This window comes from Dendrobates tinctorius, unplaced genomic scaffold (genome assembly GCF_039654945.1).
Source record: "Dendrobates tinctorius isolate UK_male_01 unplaced genomic scaffold, ASM3965494v1 ptg000022l, whole genome shotgun sequence".
In the NCBI taxonomy this organism is placed as follows: domain Eukaryota; kingdom Metazoa; phylum Chordata; class Amphibia; order Anura; family Dendrobatidae; genus Dendrobates; species Dendrobates tinctorius.
The window spans coordinates 7,408,258-7,425,126 of record NW_027361690.1 but is presented as its reverse complement, the minus strand read 5'-3'; the positions used below and the strand labels follow the sequence as shown (position 1 = coordinate 7,425,126).

Here is a 16,869-nt window from a genome sequence, read left to right as displayed (position 1 = left end):
CGGCCGGGTCTTGGTAGATTTGCAGTGGTAGGATACTCCTTCCATTTCAATATGATCGCTTGCACAGTGCTCCTTGGGATGTTTAAAGATTTGGAAATCATTTTGTATCCAAATCCGGCTTTAAACTTCTCCACAACAGTATCACTGACCTGCCTGTTGTGTTCCTTGGTCTTCATGATGCTCTCTGTGCTTCAAACAGAACCCTGAGACTATCACAGAACAGGTGCATTTATACGGAGACTTGATTACACACAGGTGGATTATATTTATCATCATTAGTCATTTAGGACAACATTGGATGATTCAGAGATCCACAATAATAATAATAATAATAAATTTTATTTTTATAGCGCCGACATATTCCGCAGCACTTTACATTTCAGAGGGGATTTGTACAGACAATAGACATTACAGCATAACAATAATCACATACAGTAGATTATAACAAATACCAAGAGGAGTGAGGGCCCTGCTCGCAAGCTTACAGTCTATGAGGAAAGAGGGAGACACGAAAGGTGGGTGGTAACAGTTACCCTGATTGTATGGACCAGTCATAATGTTAAGTGTGTAACAGTACAGATACAGAGGGCTAATGGAGGCATAAAGCATGTGGGAACATGATGCAGGGAACCTGGTTATGGTAAAACTTTTGGCTCTGCCACACAGGGATAGATTAGGTTAATGTGTTGGGGTGGTAGGCCAGTCTGAATAAATGCGTTTTCAGGACACGCTTAAAATTGTGGGTATTGGGGACTAAACGTATTGACCTGGGAAGTGCATTCCAAAGAATTGGCGCGGCACGTGTAAAGTCTTGGAGACGGGAGTGGGAGGTTCTGACTATTGAGGATGCTAATCTCAGGTCATCAGCAGAACGGAGGGCGCGGGTAGGGTGGTATACTGAAACAAGGGAGGAGATGTAGGGTGGTGCTGAGCCATGGAGGGCTTTGTGAGTGAGGGTAATAAGTTTATACTGAATTCTGGAGTGGATGGGTAGCCAGTGTAATGACTGGCACAAGGTAGAGGCATCGGTGTAACGATTGGTGAGGAATATGATCCTGGCTGCAGCATTCAAGACAGATTGGAGGGGGGAGAGTTTGGTAAGAGGGAGACCGATTAGAAGAGAGTTACAATAGTCGAGACGAGAATGAATAAGAGAAACAGTAAGAGTTTTTGCAGAGTCAAAGGTAAGAAAAGGTCGAATTCTAGAAATGTTTTTGAGGTGCAGATGACAAGAGCGAGCCAGTGATCGAATGTGGGGGGCAAAGGAAAGCTCGGAATCAAGTATGACCCCAAGACAGCGGGACTGTTGCTGGGGAGTAATAGTGGAACCACACACAGAAATGGCAATGTCGGGTATAGGTACACAATGAACTTCTGGAGTGAGTTTGCTGCACTGAAAGTAAAAGGGCAGAATAATATTGCACGCCCCACTTTTCAGTTTTTGACTTTCCACAAAAATTTAAAATAACCAATAAATTTCGTTCAACTTCACAATTGTGTCCCACTTGTTGTTGATTCCTCACCAAAAATTTACATTTGGTATCTATGTTTGAAGCATATGTGGGAAAAGGTGAAAAGTTCCAGGGGGCCGAATACTTTTGCAAGGCACTGTATATTACATAAGCTAGTGCAGACAGCACTTGGGACATATAGCGTTCAAATGGAACAGGGAGAGAAAAATGAATGAAGAAAGAAGACAGACTTTGTGCATTTGTATTAACTAAAGGTAACAACTTCATACGTAAAAGTAATTTTTCCACCCCAAAAGGTTTCCATCGCCTTTAAGTGAAACCTGTGATGAAAAATCTGGTTTGGATACTTATTAGTGATGTGATCGTATTGCAGAAATTGCTTTAAACCACGAGAAAGACTGCCAGTTAATGAAATAAGGCAAGCATACGAAGCACTTCAAACTCAGGAGACTACCCCTACTGTCCTATGACATGCCAACTGAAAATAAGTGCCTGGTTGATTGGCGATGGTAACAGAAAAAGAAATAAAAAAAAAAAAAGTTCGAGAAGTCCTTCAGTAAAACGTATTTAGCTTCATAGAAATAAAACACATTTTTAGCCTACGACCAGCATAAAGGTCGAGGTCCATAGCTGCTCACCAGGTTAAACTGCTGTTGGAGCTTCTCATTGGCGTAGTTGATGCAAAACTGCTCAAAGCTGTTTATTTCAAATGTTTCAAACCTGTAAAAAAAAAAAATATATAAATAAATTAATTATTAATATGGGAAAATATTTTATATGAAGCTCAGCATACATTTTGATAATATACACACTTATTTTACAATATTCTGTAATTCTTCTTCTGTTTCCAATAGCGGAGATCACACATCATAGGATTAATCAGTAATCTATAAGATTCTGGTAACTGATTAAAATGGATAACCAATTAGATTGGTCCTACCACATCCATGTGTCCTAAGAGGCCTTAGGTAATCTAGTCATCTTCACGAGATCACTCCTTAATGCAGACTGGCTTGATTTTCCATCTCCAAAATAAAGCTCATCTGGATTCCTACTTTGCTCAAAGATGTAGCTTCAACTGTGCTTTATTTTATATCAGAAAGCTGAATTATATAACCCCGCCCACACCACTGATTGACAGCTTGCTGCCTATGCACAGTGTACACAGAAAGCTACCAATCAGTGGTGGGGGTGGGGTTATACAGGGCTCATTAATGCGAAGGACTACATGGCAACAGGATAACTATTCACCTAGTGATAATCTTCTGTTAATTGTATAAAAACAACAACCAGCCCTGTAGGCAACATCACTGGAATCAGGGTCTCTGACCCTACATTTTGAGGCTTTCATATTAGATTAGCCAAATCCTGGTGATATACTTCCTTTAAATAGGGTTTATTTTAACCATGCAACCAATTTCATTTATAATCTCATGAAAAAGACTAGATCATTCTGGCTTATACATTTCCTTGGATGTGTTCCCAGTTTTATTCTATGATGTGGTCCACAAAATCATGCCAGTGCGGCATTCACATTCATTTCCATATAGATGACTTCTCTATTTAGCACCAGCTTCTGCATTACTAAGTGTATGCTATTCAGATGGAAGGGTTAAATGCACACGGAAATCTCACTTGGTAACACTATGAGGCACAATAAAGTATGGTTTCTTAAAAAGAGACAGATGTTATTATCCAGATCAAGTAACCATCTTTCCTGGAGGGTACACAGTCAGCAAATGTATCTCATTACTTATGGAGCAATCAGAATGTTAGCAAGACGATGGGAAGCTGCTCAAAATAGCTGAATACATACTAAGCGTAGAACAAAAGATCTAACATCACCAAAGCTGGAAAAGCAGAAAAGAATGAAGAGACATAATGATGCTACATGTTGTGTTAGTGACCAAGGATGTAAAGTCATAACTGTGGGCAGATTCACTGCTGCCCACCGCTGCAGAGCGGCTATGTCCTGTGGCGCCGACGAGCGACGTGTGGACGCGGGCGGGAGGACGTCAGGTTTGCCGCGTCAGACAGGTAAGTAGCGACCCCCCGACCCCTGCTATGTCGCTGGTGAGATCTGCCTGTGTGGCAGCTCACTAGCGACCACTTAGCGATGCACCAGCGATCCATATTGTTGTCGGGATCGCTGGTGCATCGCCAAGTGTAACGGTACCCATAGGTAAATCATCCCATTGTTCTTTTTGTAGTGTCATCACATTCATTTGAATGTAACAATGCTCTAATACTTTGTATCCCCCTTACAAAAAATGCTGAAGGGAGGAGGCAATCCGAAGATGCTGCAGTATTGCCCCAAGTGCGAATGCCGCTTCACACTCCTGACAGGTGGAGTACACAGTCAGGTCCAGTCTAATATTGATAGTCTATTCTAAGGAAAAATGGCTGGGTAAAGTATATATTTTTTTTTCCTCTGTGGCCGAAATATTGAAGCTCTATCCTTATCATAGGCCATTAATGTTTTACACGTGGAAGGCCAACATCCAGGACCTCCATCAAATGGCCAATGGACAGATCGCACCCCTAGTCATAACCTCTGCTCATCTATGGGCTGTGGCCAACGTTTCAGCTTGGCCAATTCATGGGCCAGTAAAAAAAATTATAAGCCTACAAAAAAGATCCAGTAGATCTGTATACACTTTAAGCCCACCATACACCTTGAATGCTGTTAGCCGAAAGACGGCTCTGCTGATACTTCAGCCGGCAGATCTCTCCCATGTACAGGAGCGCGCTCTGCCGAGTGCTCCTGTGTTCTCTAAAAGCGAGTCGCTGCCAAAAAATGGTGACGGCTTATCTCAGGGAGAAGGAAAGAATTGGCAGACTAAAACCAGACATGCCGGATCCTTATCTCCCTAGGCAATCATCTGTCGGGGCCCCATACACATTGGACTGGCGGCTGAACCCTTCGATATCGGCAGGTTTGGCCAACATCAGTCTAATTTTATGGGGGGGCTTTATAATGAGTTTAACAAAAAGTATCCCAGACATCAATCCACCAAAGATCAAACTATTAATTGGTGGTATAAAGGCCAAACTAAAAATACGATCGGACTCAATGATTTGTTTCATGTCTGCTTATAAAGTAATAACCAAAATCAGAATTTAATGATACCTGAGGCCACACATTAGTAATGGGTATTAAATTGGAAGAAAATAAATGGCTAAAAAAATAACCATTTGCACCAACCAATGTAACAAGTCTGAGCAACAAACCGTTGTCATACAATAGAATAAGAATCTACCTCCATATATAAATAACGGGGAGGACATGTTATTTACCCATAGATGTCGAGGACTCCAATAAAGGAATTTTGCTTGGCAGTCGACAGTAAGGCTTTATTCACATGACAAACAATCCAATTAAACAAGTACGCATAAATGTGTTTGGACAGAGCATCTCTAGCGTTGATGGCCTGCAGCCGGGAAATTGGCTTGATATACGTCTCCGCAGCAGTTACAAGCTTCCGATGGCAGAGCCAGTGAGACATTTCTTCATAGTTCACCCCCGTCAGATCACAAAATAAAACAAGAGGCTGATGCTTTGGCTGAAATTAAAATACAAAGTGCATAAGAAAACAATTTAAGCAATTGATTAACAAAATCTTAATCTTTTATCCCAAATAAGAAAAAGCTGTAGCATTAATGGTGCTTAAAACCCTAAAGCGAGCTCTGCTCATCACATTCTCTCTGTACTTATATGTCTAGGTAAAAAGGGGAAACGACCAAGAAATATTACTGCCTCTCTGAAGCACTATTGACCGGAGGGCGTCCAAAAGCCAAGACCACCAGCAACAGCTCAAGTCACCATTGCTTCAGTGTGACTGTGAGCACCCATAGACTTTTTATAGGGCTCATACACCAGTGTGTGCACCCATAGACTTTCTATAGGGCTCATACACCACTGTGTGCACCCACAGACTTTCTATAGGGCTCATATACCACTGTGTGCACCCACAGACTTTCTATAGGGCTCATACACCACTGTGTGCACCTATAGAATTTCTATAGGGCTCATATACCACTGTGTGCACCCATAGAGTTTCTATAGGACTCATACATCACTGTGTGCACTCACACTTTCTATAGGGCTCATACACCACTGTGTGCACCCATATACTTTCTATAGGGCTCATACACCAATGTGTGCACTCACTTTCTATAGGGCTCATACACCACTGCGTGCACCCATAGACTTTCTATAGGGCTCATACACCACTGCGTGCACCCATAGACTTTCTATAGGGCTCATATACCACTGTGTGCACCCATAGAGTTTCTATAGGACTCATACACCACTGCGTGCACCCATATACTTTCTATAGGGCTCATACACCACTGTGTGCACCCATATACTTTCTATAGGGCTCATACACCACTGTGTGCACTCACACATTCTATAGGGCTCATGCACCCCTGTGTGCACTCACACTTTCTATAGGGCTCATACACCACTGCATGCACCCAGACATTCTATAGAGCTCATACACCACTGTGTGCACCCATAGACTTTCTATAGGGCTCATATACCACTGTGTGCACCCATAGAGTTTCTATAGGACTCATACATCACTGTGTGCACTCATACTTTCTATAGGGCTCATACACCACTGTGTGCACCCATATACTTTCTATAGGGCTCATACACCAATGTGTGCACTCACTTTCTATAGGGCTCATACACCACTGCGTGCACCCATAGACTTTCTATAGGGCTCATACACCACTGCGTGCACCCATAGACTTTCTATAGGGCTCATACACCACTGCGTGCACCCATAGAGTTTCTATAGGGCTCATACACCACTGCGTGCACCCATATACTTTCTATAGGGCTCATACACCACTGTGTGCACCCATATACTTTCTATAGGGCTCATACACCACTGTGTGCACTCACACATTCTATAGGGCTCATGCACCCCTGTGTGCACTCACACTTTCTATAGGGCTCATACACCACTGCATGCACCCACAGACATTCTATAGAGCTCATACACAACTGTGTGGATAATTAGATAATAGTTGAGTGCTTTTAACGAATGGTTTGAGCAATCTGTATTACTCTCAGAACTTCAGACCCCCCCACCAATTAACAGTGCTCAGGGAAGCAATAATTCATCATTTATGTCCTTGGAAGTTTAGTTATACTTTAGCACACCAAAACCTCAAAAAGTACATGAAAGGAACTGTTGTAGTGCGATGATGCCTTGGATATTAATATGTCACCTAAAGATGATCCGTCATCAGACTATACTTATTTTACGAGGGAACTCCGCTATGACATGAAAATACGGTGGCGCTCAGTGAATAGTTATGAGTACTGTATTCATGAGACGAGCACTCCCCTGCATTGATAGTTGGCTGGAGGCGATGTATGCAAATACAGAGCATTCATCAATCGCTGCGGAAAGATGAGAAATCCGCTTTAAACAGATTTTTGGTTTAAGACAATTGTCTTTTCTTTTTAACTATAGCGTAAGTGATCAGAGAGAAGCCCCTGCCTGCAATCCCCTCCATAACAGATGAGCTGATTGCGGCTGCTGAACCATAAAGCCTATGCTCGTTTCCAAAGCAGTAACTAATGCAGAATTCTCCCTGCACACTAGGAGGGATTATTCCATTACCTTGTGCCCTTTTAAAAATGAAACTACTTTGCAATTTACATCAATTAAAAATATACTGCATTTTGTGAGGCTAAAATATTTGCAGCCCCTGGGATGCCATTCTAGCCCTGGTTGAGTTTGTAACATTTGTGTTTTCCTCTTCCTTTCTGAACAGCGATCTGCATGGATTTGCAAAGGCTACGCTTCTTATAGGCTTCTATGGGTCCTAATGAATCCAATGTGACCCAAAGAAGACTTTCAAATCCAAACATGCAGTAAAGGCAATTACTGCTCAGCAAAGTCTATAGACGTCTCGCCCATAACATCTTCAACAGAACCTAAAGAACACACTGCACTGCAGGAAGTTAAAAGGAATCTGCCTGCAGAACTTTGCTATGGAATCTGAGAGGAGCACGATGTAGAAGGCAGACAGCCTGATTCCAGTGATGTGTCACTTATTGAACTGCTTGGTGCAGCTTTGATAGAATCCCTGTTTTTTCTGCTGTACATGTAGCAGTGGTCAGAATGGCGATTTGTGCATAACCCCGCCCACTTCACTGATCGGCAGCTGTGTACATTGTGTCAGCAAGCTGCCAATCAGTAGTGGGGCGGAGCTATAGAGATTAGCTTGACTGGCCTGCACATGAGACCTAGTCCGGCAATTGTGACATACCTGGAATCAGGCTCTCTGCCCCTACACCATGCTGCTCTCAGACAAAATAGTAAAAACCTGCTGACAGATTCCCTTTGAAGTGGAGCACAAAGTTCTAAGGCTCGACCCAAAGCATCTTGAATTTTCTTTAGAGTCTAAATATATTTCTTATTTTATTTATTTATTTTTTTTTAAGAGGAACTTTACGAGGGCCATTTTACAAAACCACAGTAGAGGGGCTGTCCACTAAGACTAATCTTACACAATGAGTAATTTAGCCTCTTCCATTGACACCAAGTAAACTTCCCCAGTGCGTCTGTGCTAGATTATTCAGAAACTGTTTGTGTGGTTAAATATTTATTTTAATAGAGGTGACAGAATATGTCATTTTGCCTCATGTCTCTCCATATGCAGCACTATGTGCAATACTACTACTTCTAAAAGGACCCAACCCAGTAGGTTACAGTTGGACATAATGATCACCAAAGGATCATCAGACAGACTGTGAAGTATCCAACAATGGGAAGGAACCCTACACCTGCTGAGAAAACCAAGCTAATAAAGTTATTCTCCAAATCCTGGCTGTCTGGTGCTGCCATAGACACAACACCGCGGGACAATCTGGATTAGGTTAGCCTACTATCTCCAACATGAGTCAGCCGCCACCCATGAATTTTACACCAAAGTACAAGCCCAAGCACTTTTAATTCTAAAAATGTGAAAAATGTGATGACGTGAGCACATACATTCCCTACTACTATTCTCTACTTCACATTGAGACGTTTCCGTCTATTCTCCAGACATGTGTGCTGTAACACCCCGGAGCATCATTTCTTACCACTCTGCCTTGTTCCATTCATTTATCCTTCCTAGAAAAATATGAATCCATTGACAACTGGGTGTTACCCATTGGGGAAGGTGTTTATACACACCCTGACACTGCCCATATGTAGTGTTGAGCATTCCGATACCGCAAGTATCGGGTATCGGCCGATACTTGCTGTATCGGAATTCCGATACCGACTTCCGATATTTTTTCAATATCGGAAGTCGGCATCGGAATCGGAAGTTCAAAGTTGATTGACAGCCTGACGTCATCATGATGCGCGGTGTGTGCGCATCATGATGCGCCGTAATTTCGGGCCTTCCGGGGGTCTCTGCCGGCCTGCCGGGGGGCTGTGCCGGCCTGCCGGGGGGCTGTGCTGATGTCCGGGGGTCTGTGCAAGCATCGTCCGATGGGACTACAAGTCCCATCTGGCGATGCCTGCTACCATGACAGTGATTGACACATTAGCCAATGATGGGACAGTAGTAGTCCCATCATCCGGCTAATGTGTTAAATGTTAAAAAAAAAAAAAAATACTACATACATACTACATGCATGCTACATGCTACATACATACTACATACATACTACATACATGCTACATACATACCACATATATACTACATACATACTACATACAATACATTCATACAATACATACATAGACATACAGTACATATAACATAGAGTAACATACTTACCAATACTTGTCACATTGTTCCCCGAAGCCATTGTCTTTTACGGAATAAATATTAACATAACAAACCACAAAAATACTCACCCACGATCCGAAGCAGTCCACGAGTGTGTCCCACGACGATCTTGGGTAGAGAACGGCAGCATCAGCTGTTGCTGCCGTTCTCTACGGGCTGCAGGAATCCAATGACGGAAGGTAGGTATCCTTCCGCACTGTATTCCTCCGCCACTTAAAAAAAAAAAAGTCCCTAGTCTCACTTTATGCCATTGCTGCGTGGGAAATTCCCACACAGCAATGGCATAAAGTGAGACTAGGGACTTTTTTTTTTTTTTTTAAGTGGCGGAGGAATACAGTGCGGAAGGATACCTACCTTCCGTCATTGGATTCCTGCAGCCCGTAGAGAACGGCAGCAACAGCTGATGCTGCAGTTCTCTACCCAAGATCGTCGTGGGACACACTCGTGGACTGCTTCGGATCGTGGGTGAGTATTTTTGTGGTTTGTTATGTTAATATTTATTCCGTAAAAGACAATGGCTTCGGGGAACAATGTGACAAGTATTGGTAAGTATGTTACTCTATGTTATATGTACTGTATGTCTATGTATGTATTGTATGAATGTATTGTATGTAGTATGTATGTAGTATATATGTGGTATGTATGTAGCATGTAGTATGTATGTAGTATGTATGTGGTATGTATGTGGTATGTATGTAGCATGCATGTAGTATGTATGTAGTATATATGTGGTATGTATGTAGCATGTAGTATGTATGTAGCATGCATGTAGCATATATGTAGTATGTATGTAGCATGCAGTATGTATGTAGCATGCAGTATGTATGTAGCATGCAGTATGTATGTAGCATGCAGTATGTATGTAGCATGCAGTATGTATGTAGCATGCAGTATGTATGTAGCATGCAGTATGTATGTAGCATGCAGTATGTATGTAGCATGCAGTATGTATGTAGCATGCATGTAGTATATATATAGTATGTATGTAGCATATATGTATGTATGTTGCATGTAGTATATATGTAGTATGCATGTTGCATGCATGTAGTATATATGTAGTATGTATGTTGCATGTAGTATATATGTAGTATGTATGTTGCATGTAGTATATATGTAGTATGAATGTAGCATGTATGTAGTATGTAGTATGAATGTAGCATGTATGTAGTATGCATGTTGTATGTATGTAGCATGTAATTTTTTTTTTTACATTCAACACATTAGCCGGATGATGGGACTACTACTGTCCCATCATTGGCTAATGTGTCAATCACTGTCATGGTAGCAGGCATCGCCCGATGGGACTTGTAGTCCCATCGGACGATGCCTGCACAGACCCCCGAAGCCTGCACAGCCCCCCGGCAGGCCGGCACAGCCCCCCGGCAGGCCGGCACAGCCCACCGGAGCCTGCACAGCCCCCTGGCAGGCCGGCACAGCCCACCGGAGCCTGCACAGACCCCCTGGCAGGCCGGCACAGCCCCCCGAAAGGCCCGTACAGACCCCAGAGAGGCTGTACAAGGGAAAAACAGGATTTTTCTTATTCCGATACCGGAAGTCCCATAGACTTGAATGGGACTTCCGGTATCGGAATCGGCGATACCGATACTTTTTTTTTTTTTTTTTTTTAAGATCGGCCGATCCATTCCGATCCGATACTTTGAAGTATCGGACGGTATCGCTCAACTCTACCCACATGATATTCAAACAAAAAGGAAGCACACTGTAGCGCCATAACATGCAAACCTGAAATATGAAAAATGAATTGCTTTACTGCATTGGAAGTATGAATAATTGAGAAAGTTTAGCGCATAAAATGGCCAATTTTATGTGTACCTGGAAGCCACGGTAAGGCATTCTCATTTTCCAGGACCCTATCTATGCCAATCCTCACTTAGACTGAAGTCTTCATCTGAATGGGGACCTATGCAATTCCTCTGTTTAGACTGAAGTCTATACCTCTGTTCACACTGTGCTTATGCTTGGATGTGATGGTCAGTTTTTGAAATCTGTATTCATTAACCTTCTGACAGAGCACTCCACCTGTTAGCTGTAGGCGTTTTTAATTAAAGCAGGGCCACTACCCCTCCACAGAGATACAAACTTCAGTCTAAACAGAGGATTTGTATAGGTCCCCATTCAGATGAAGACTTCAGTCTAAGTGAGGATTGGCATAGATAGAGGTCCTGGAAAACGAGAAACGCCCTACCGTGGCTTCCAGGTACACGTAAAATTGGCCATTTTATGCGCTAAACTTTCTCAATTTTTATACTTGCAATGCAGTAATGCAATTCATTTTTCATATTTCATGTTATGGCGCTACAGTGTGCTTCCTTTTTTCTTTGAATGCATATGATTTGGTGACTAGGTTAAGCACCTGTTCACACTATGCTTATGCTTGGATGTGACGGTCAGTTTTTGAAAACTGCCCATATGATAAGCAGCAATGGTAACACCCAGTTGTCAATTATTCATACATTTTCAGCAGAGAAGCATAATGCAGAGTTAAAAAGAAAAGAAGTTCCAGGAGTGGGAGCATATGACTACGGTTTACTAACACTGGGATTGTACGTACACTATGTTCTTTTACTTCCTTATAGCAGGGTATATGTTCCTTTTGTTTCTCTCTTAGGCTTTGTCTGTGTAATGGCCAGTGTGAATATGCTCGTACACGATGCATGTATACCAACTTATACTCCAGTTCATTTATTTTGGTTTTGCTTTAAGTTCTTGCACTCAGTGCACGTAAAGTTGTAATGAGCGAACGCGCTCAGATAAGTTATCAGAGCATGCTCATGTGTTAACGGGGGTGTCTTCAGCTTGTTCGAAAAATATGTTCGATTCCCCGCGGCTGCATGTCTAAGGCTAGTTTCACACTTGCTTTTTTTTGCAGCGCGTTTTTCCCGCAAAAAAACGCATTGAAAAAACGCATACATAAGCATACAACTGCTGCGTTTTTTTCAAGCATTTTTATGAGCATGCATGAAAAAAACGCAGCGTTTTTATGCGTTTGTATGCGTTTTTAGCGCGTTTTTACCGCGTTTGCGTTTTTTTCCAACATTTTTAGGTGGCCCCTCACACTACCCAAACCATGACTTTACTAACCCTAACCCTGACCCTAACCCTAACCCTAACCCTGACCCTAACCCTGACCCTAACCCTTAACCAAATCATACTTAACCCTAACCCAAACCCTAACTAACCCTAACCCTGACCCTAACCCTGACCCTAACCCTTAACAAAACCATACTTAACCCTAACCCTGACCCTAACCCTAACCCTGACCCTAACCCTTAATCAGACCATACTTAACCCTAATCCTGACCCTAACCCTGACCCTAACCCTAACCCTGACCCTAACCCTTAACAAAACCATACTAACCCTAATCCTGACCCTAACCCTGACCCTAATCCTAACCCTGACCCTAACCCTGACCCTTAACAAAACCATAGTTAACCCTAATCCTGACCCTAACCATGACCCTAATCCTTAACAAAACCATACTTAACCCTAATCCTGACCCTAACCCTAACCCTAACCCTGACCCTTAACAAAACCATACTTAACCCTAATCCTGACCCTAACCATGACCCTAATCCTTAACAAAACCATACTTAACCCTAACCCTGACCCAAACCCCAACCCTAACCCTGACCCTGACCATAACCCTAACCCTAAACCCCCTTAACTAACCCTAACTCTAACCCAAACCCCTAAATTCCATGGTTTAAAAAAAAAAACGCATATGCAAAAAAACGCATACATGAGCATGCCAGTGCGCACATATGCGCATCCATAGGCTATAATGGCCATTTTTAGCGCAAAACGTGCGCATATGTGCGCATGCGCTTTTTTGCAGGGCCAAAAAATGCAACATGCTGCGTCTGGAAAATCCCAACGCACACCCCAAAAAAACGCAGCGCATGAAAATCGCATACATGCGCTTACCAGCGCACAGGTATGCGCACCCATGTTAAATATAGGTGAAAAAACGCATGCGCAGGTGTGCGTTTTTTTCCAGCGCTAAAAAACGCAAATGTGAAACCAGCCTAACAGCCGCAACACATGCCGGCGCGGAGACTCAAAACATATTATTTGAGCACTTGGTTAGCACACGATCGTGCTCGGATAACAACTTATCTGAGCACCTTTGCTCATCAACACTGTCTTCCCTTTCTTTGAGCAGGGCATTACATTTATATAGATTCCCATAGCGGATATCCATTGTTGGGCCCTGGTCCTGTTCAGCCCTTATCCACATTGAGGTCATTTCTGAGACATGGTAAGGTTTTAACACTAAAAGTTAGGACTTACCCCATAGTATACACGTTGATGCTGGTAGGATGGCTTTTACACCTTTTTTTAAATCAAAACAATGTTTACTAAGTAGCCCATATCAATGTTGGGCAAACTACGGTCCGCATGCCACATCTGGCCCTCTGGCTGTTCCAGTCCGGCCCACGGACCGAGCCAGCTAAAAGGATGAAACATTGGCCTATGGGCCGCACCGTGCCCTCGCCCGCGGCCACTCGCTGTCACTGATATCCACATTCTAGGGATGCAGACAGTGGCGAATACACTGGTAGAGTATGAAGCTGCTGACCCCTTCTTCCACCAATCAGCAGAATTATATTCAGCCTATTGGTTAGGCCCTCCACAACAGTCTGGGAATTTCATGAGGCCCCTTGGGAAAAATTGCCTACCCCTGCCCTATGTTATTCATATGTACTATTGCTTTTTACTTCCTTATAGTAGCGTATATGTTCATTTTTTCATCTTAGGTTCTGTGTTTTTTTTTTTGTTTTGTTTTTTTTAACTAGAATGGTCAGCTCCTTGTATAAAAGCCACCGTGCGATGCTAAGGAGCACTTACCGGAATTAAACAGCTGTCCGAATCCCGAGCCTTAATGTCCACGTTTCCCAAGTGGAGTATAGAGGCTAAAATTCTAAAGATTCCCATCTGATATTGATCTCCGATTCCTAAAAAAGCAGTTTGAAAATAAAGAAATTAGTCACCGACCTAAACAGGCAAATGTAGTAGATAAAACAGTCTATGGAGGGGACAACCCACCTAGTAAAGCACACGCGTGCCTGGTGTTCTGCAGTTCTTTTGCATCATCAACAGCATCAATCACAGGGCTTCTCCCTTGGTTGGTATAGTGGAAACTGTTGGCATTTCCTAAGAAGTGATGTGTAGAAGAAAGGTAATCACTATTTTTGGATTAAGATTACCAGAAAGAATTCACAATAACAAACAAGAACTCCAAACCCTGGACTGGGCTGATGGTACATTGGGTTTGGTCATTCACAGCCTTCCCTAGCAAATCACCAGATCGCCGTGATCCAATGCCGCTCTTCATCAGTATGCAGTCGGCTGACAGATCCCGAAATATGACAGTGTCTAGAGACTATTCTGGGTCCGGCTCTGCCCCCGACTATTGAGGCCTCCTGGCACATAGAGATGTGAAATACTAGAGATTGGGCCATCCTGATTGCCTACACCTTGTCGCGGCAGGATGGCTTTCACGCTTTTTTGATCAAAATATCAACCGAGTATCCTATGTTATTTACATGTGCAATTACTACTCCATTACTGCAGGGTATTTGTTCATTGTTTTTAGCCTTAGGTTTACTATGAAATTATGATGACATCCGCTATAATCAACCGCTTTTGTTACCATCTTGTTTTTCACAGGAATGAAAGACAACAGTACGAAGCTCTTCAGCACATATCATGGTAGAAAAGGCCACTGTGAAGACACCTTAGAGAGAGCGGCCAGGTGAAATAAGTCTCATGGCCTCCCACCCCAACAGCAATATCTATCAGACTCTGGGGAACACGAGGCCACAGAGGTTATCGATTCTGCAGACAGCTCTATGCCCGGGGGTGGTGTGCGCTTCCTGCTGGATTTTTACAATGGTTTCTACATGATTTGGCTTTCGGTAACCTTTGACTGCAGCAGGTGAGTGATCACATGCCTCCATGCACATTAATCCAGAAGAACAGGTTTATTTCTTTATCTGTGTATATGCTGTCATACACAAGAGATAATATACAATTATCATGACAATGGGAAGTTTACACTACATTTTAGTTCTAAAGCAATTTTTTTTTTTTTTTTTTTTTTAAGATGAAGGTAATTTGCCTCCAAGCTTTGGCTATTTAGCATGATGTAGGGATAGAGACCCTAATTCCAGTAACATATCACGAACTGGGTTGCTTAATGCAGTTTTTATATAACCAATCTTTTTTATATTGCATATCTTAGCAGTTCTCTGAATTCAGAGCTCGATATAACCCCACCCCCAACCACTGATTAGCAGCTTTCTGTGTAAACTGTGCATAGGCATAAATTTACTAATCAGTATTAAGGTCAGGGTTAGGGCCCCGTCACACATAGCGACGCACCAGCAATCCCAACAACAATATGACCTTGTCAGGATCGCTGGTGAGTCGCTACATGATCGCTGGTGAGCTGTCAAACAGGCAGCTTCACCAGCTATCAGCACCAGCGACACGCGGGTAACAAGCTACGCACGTCGCTTAGTTACCCACTGTGTACCTTAGATACCAGCGCGTTGGTGCAGGGAGCTGGTAGCCAAGGTACACATCGGGTTTCTAAGCGGCGCACGGCACTTAGAAACCCGATGTGTACCTTGGTTACCAGCGCGCTGGTATCTAACGCACACATCGGGTTTCTAAGCGTTGCGCGCCGCTTAGAAACCCAATGTGTACCTTAGTTACCAGCGCCAGCTCGCTGATCGCTGGTCTCCCGCCTGCCACACGCAGCGATGCGTTCTGGCCAGCGGGAGACCAGTGATCAAAAAAATGTCCTGGCCATTCCAGGACGATCAGCGATACCCGGCAGGGGGGCCAGTCGCTGATAAGTGTCACACACAGCGATCTCGCTGGTGAGATCGCTGTTGCGTCACAAAACTTGTGACGCAGCAGCAATCTCGTTAGCGAGATCTTTATGTGTGACGGGGGCTTTACACAGCAGGATGAATACATGGCATGAGACAACTAGTCATCTAGTGATGATCACCTACTGAGAAAACACTGATTGTATTGAATACTGCAACAAGCAGCCTAGTAAATGACACATAATTGGAATCAGGGTCTCTACCCTTACATCATGCTGCTCTCCGATTACACGGCAAAACCTGCTGATGTATTCCATTTCAAACCTAACTTAAAAGGAGGTTTCCTACGAACAAAGTTAATTTTAAGCAACATTTTAATCAACAGATTATTGAATAATAATAATTTCCACAATTTGAATTGTTAAAAAAAAGTCCCCATGCTGAGATAATCTTATAAATGTGCCCCTGCTGTGTACTGAGAAATGGCCGTGTCTGACAATACAGGAACATGGTCTGATCACACCACAGCTCCTGGGCAGGGGAGGACGCAAAAGAGTATACAGACAGGACAGAATTCATTGATTAAAATGTACTTTCTTTGTGAGAAAACCCTTAGGCATTTTATTGCACAGAATAACAATCCACTTACAAATCTACAGCTCTTCGGTCTACATAAGGCATCAGAGTAATGCAATAATAGGGAGCAATGTGTTCCCCATACTTG

General features: G+C 43.0%; 1 protein-coding gene across 5 annotated transcripts in view; it reads right to left on the bottom strand.

Annotated features, from left to right (window-relative positions):
- Positions 1–16,869, bottom strand: part of MYO5A (myosin VA) — a 231,956-nt gene that overhangs the window by 96,991 nt on the left and 118,096 nt on the right. For all 5 annotated transcript variants that reach the window (XM_073568412.1, XM_073568411.1, XM_073568413.1 and 2 more), the window contains exons 8-11: positions 14,353–14,460; positions 14,155–14,261; positions 4,770–5,035; positions 2,111–2,192 (exon numbers count right to left, since the gene is read on the bottom strand). In XM_073568412.1, the coding sequence (XP_073424513.1) occupies positions 2,111–2,192; positions 4,770–5,035; positions 14,155–14,261; positions 14,353–14,460 (563 nt within the window). The remainder of the gene's footprint in view (positions 1–2,110; positions 2,193–4,769; positions 5,036–14,154; positions 14,262–14,352; positions 14,461–16,869) is intronic.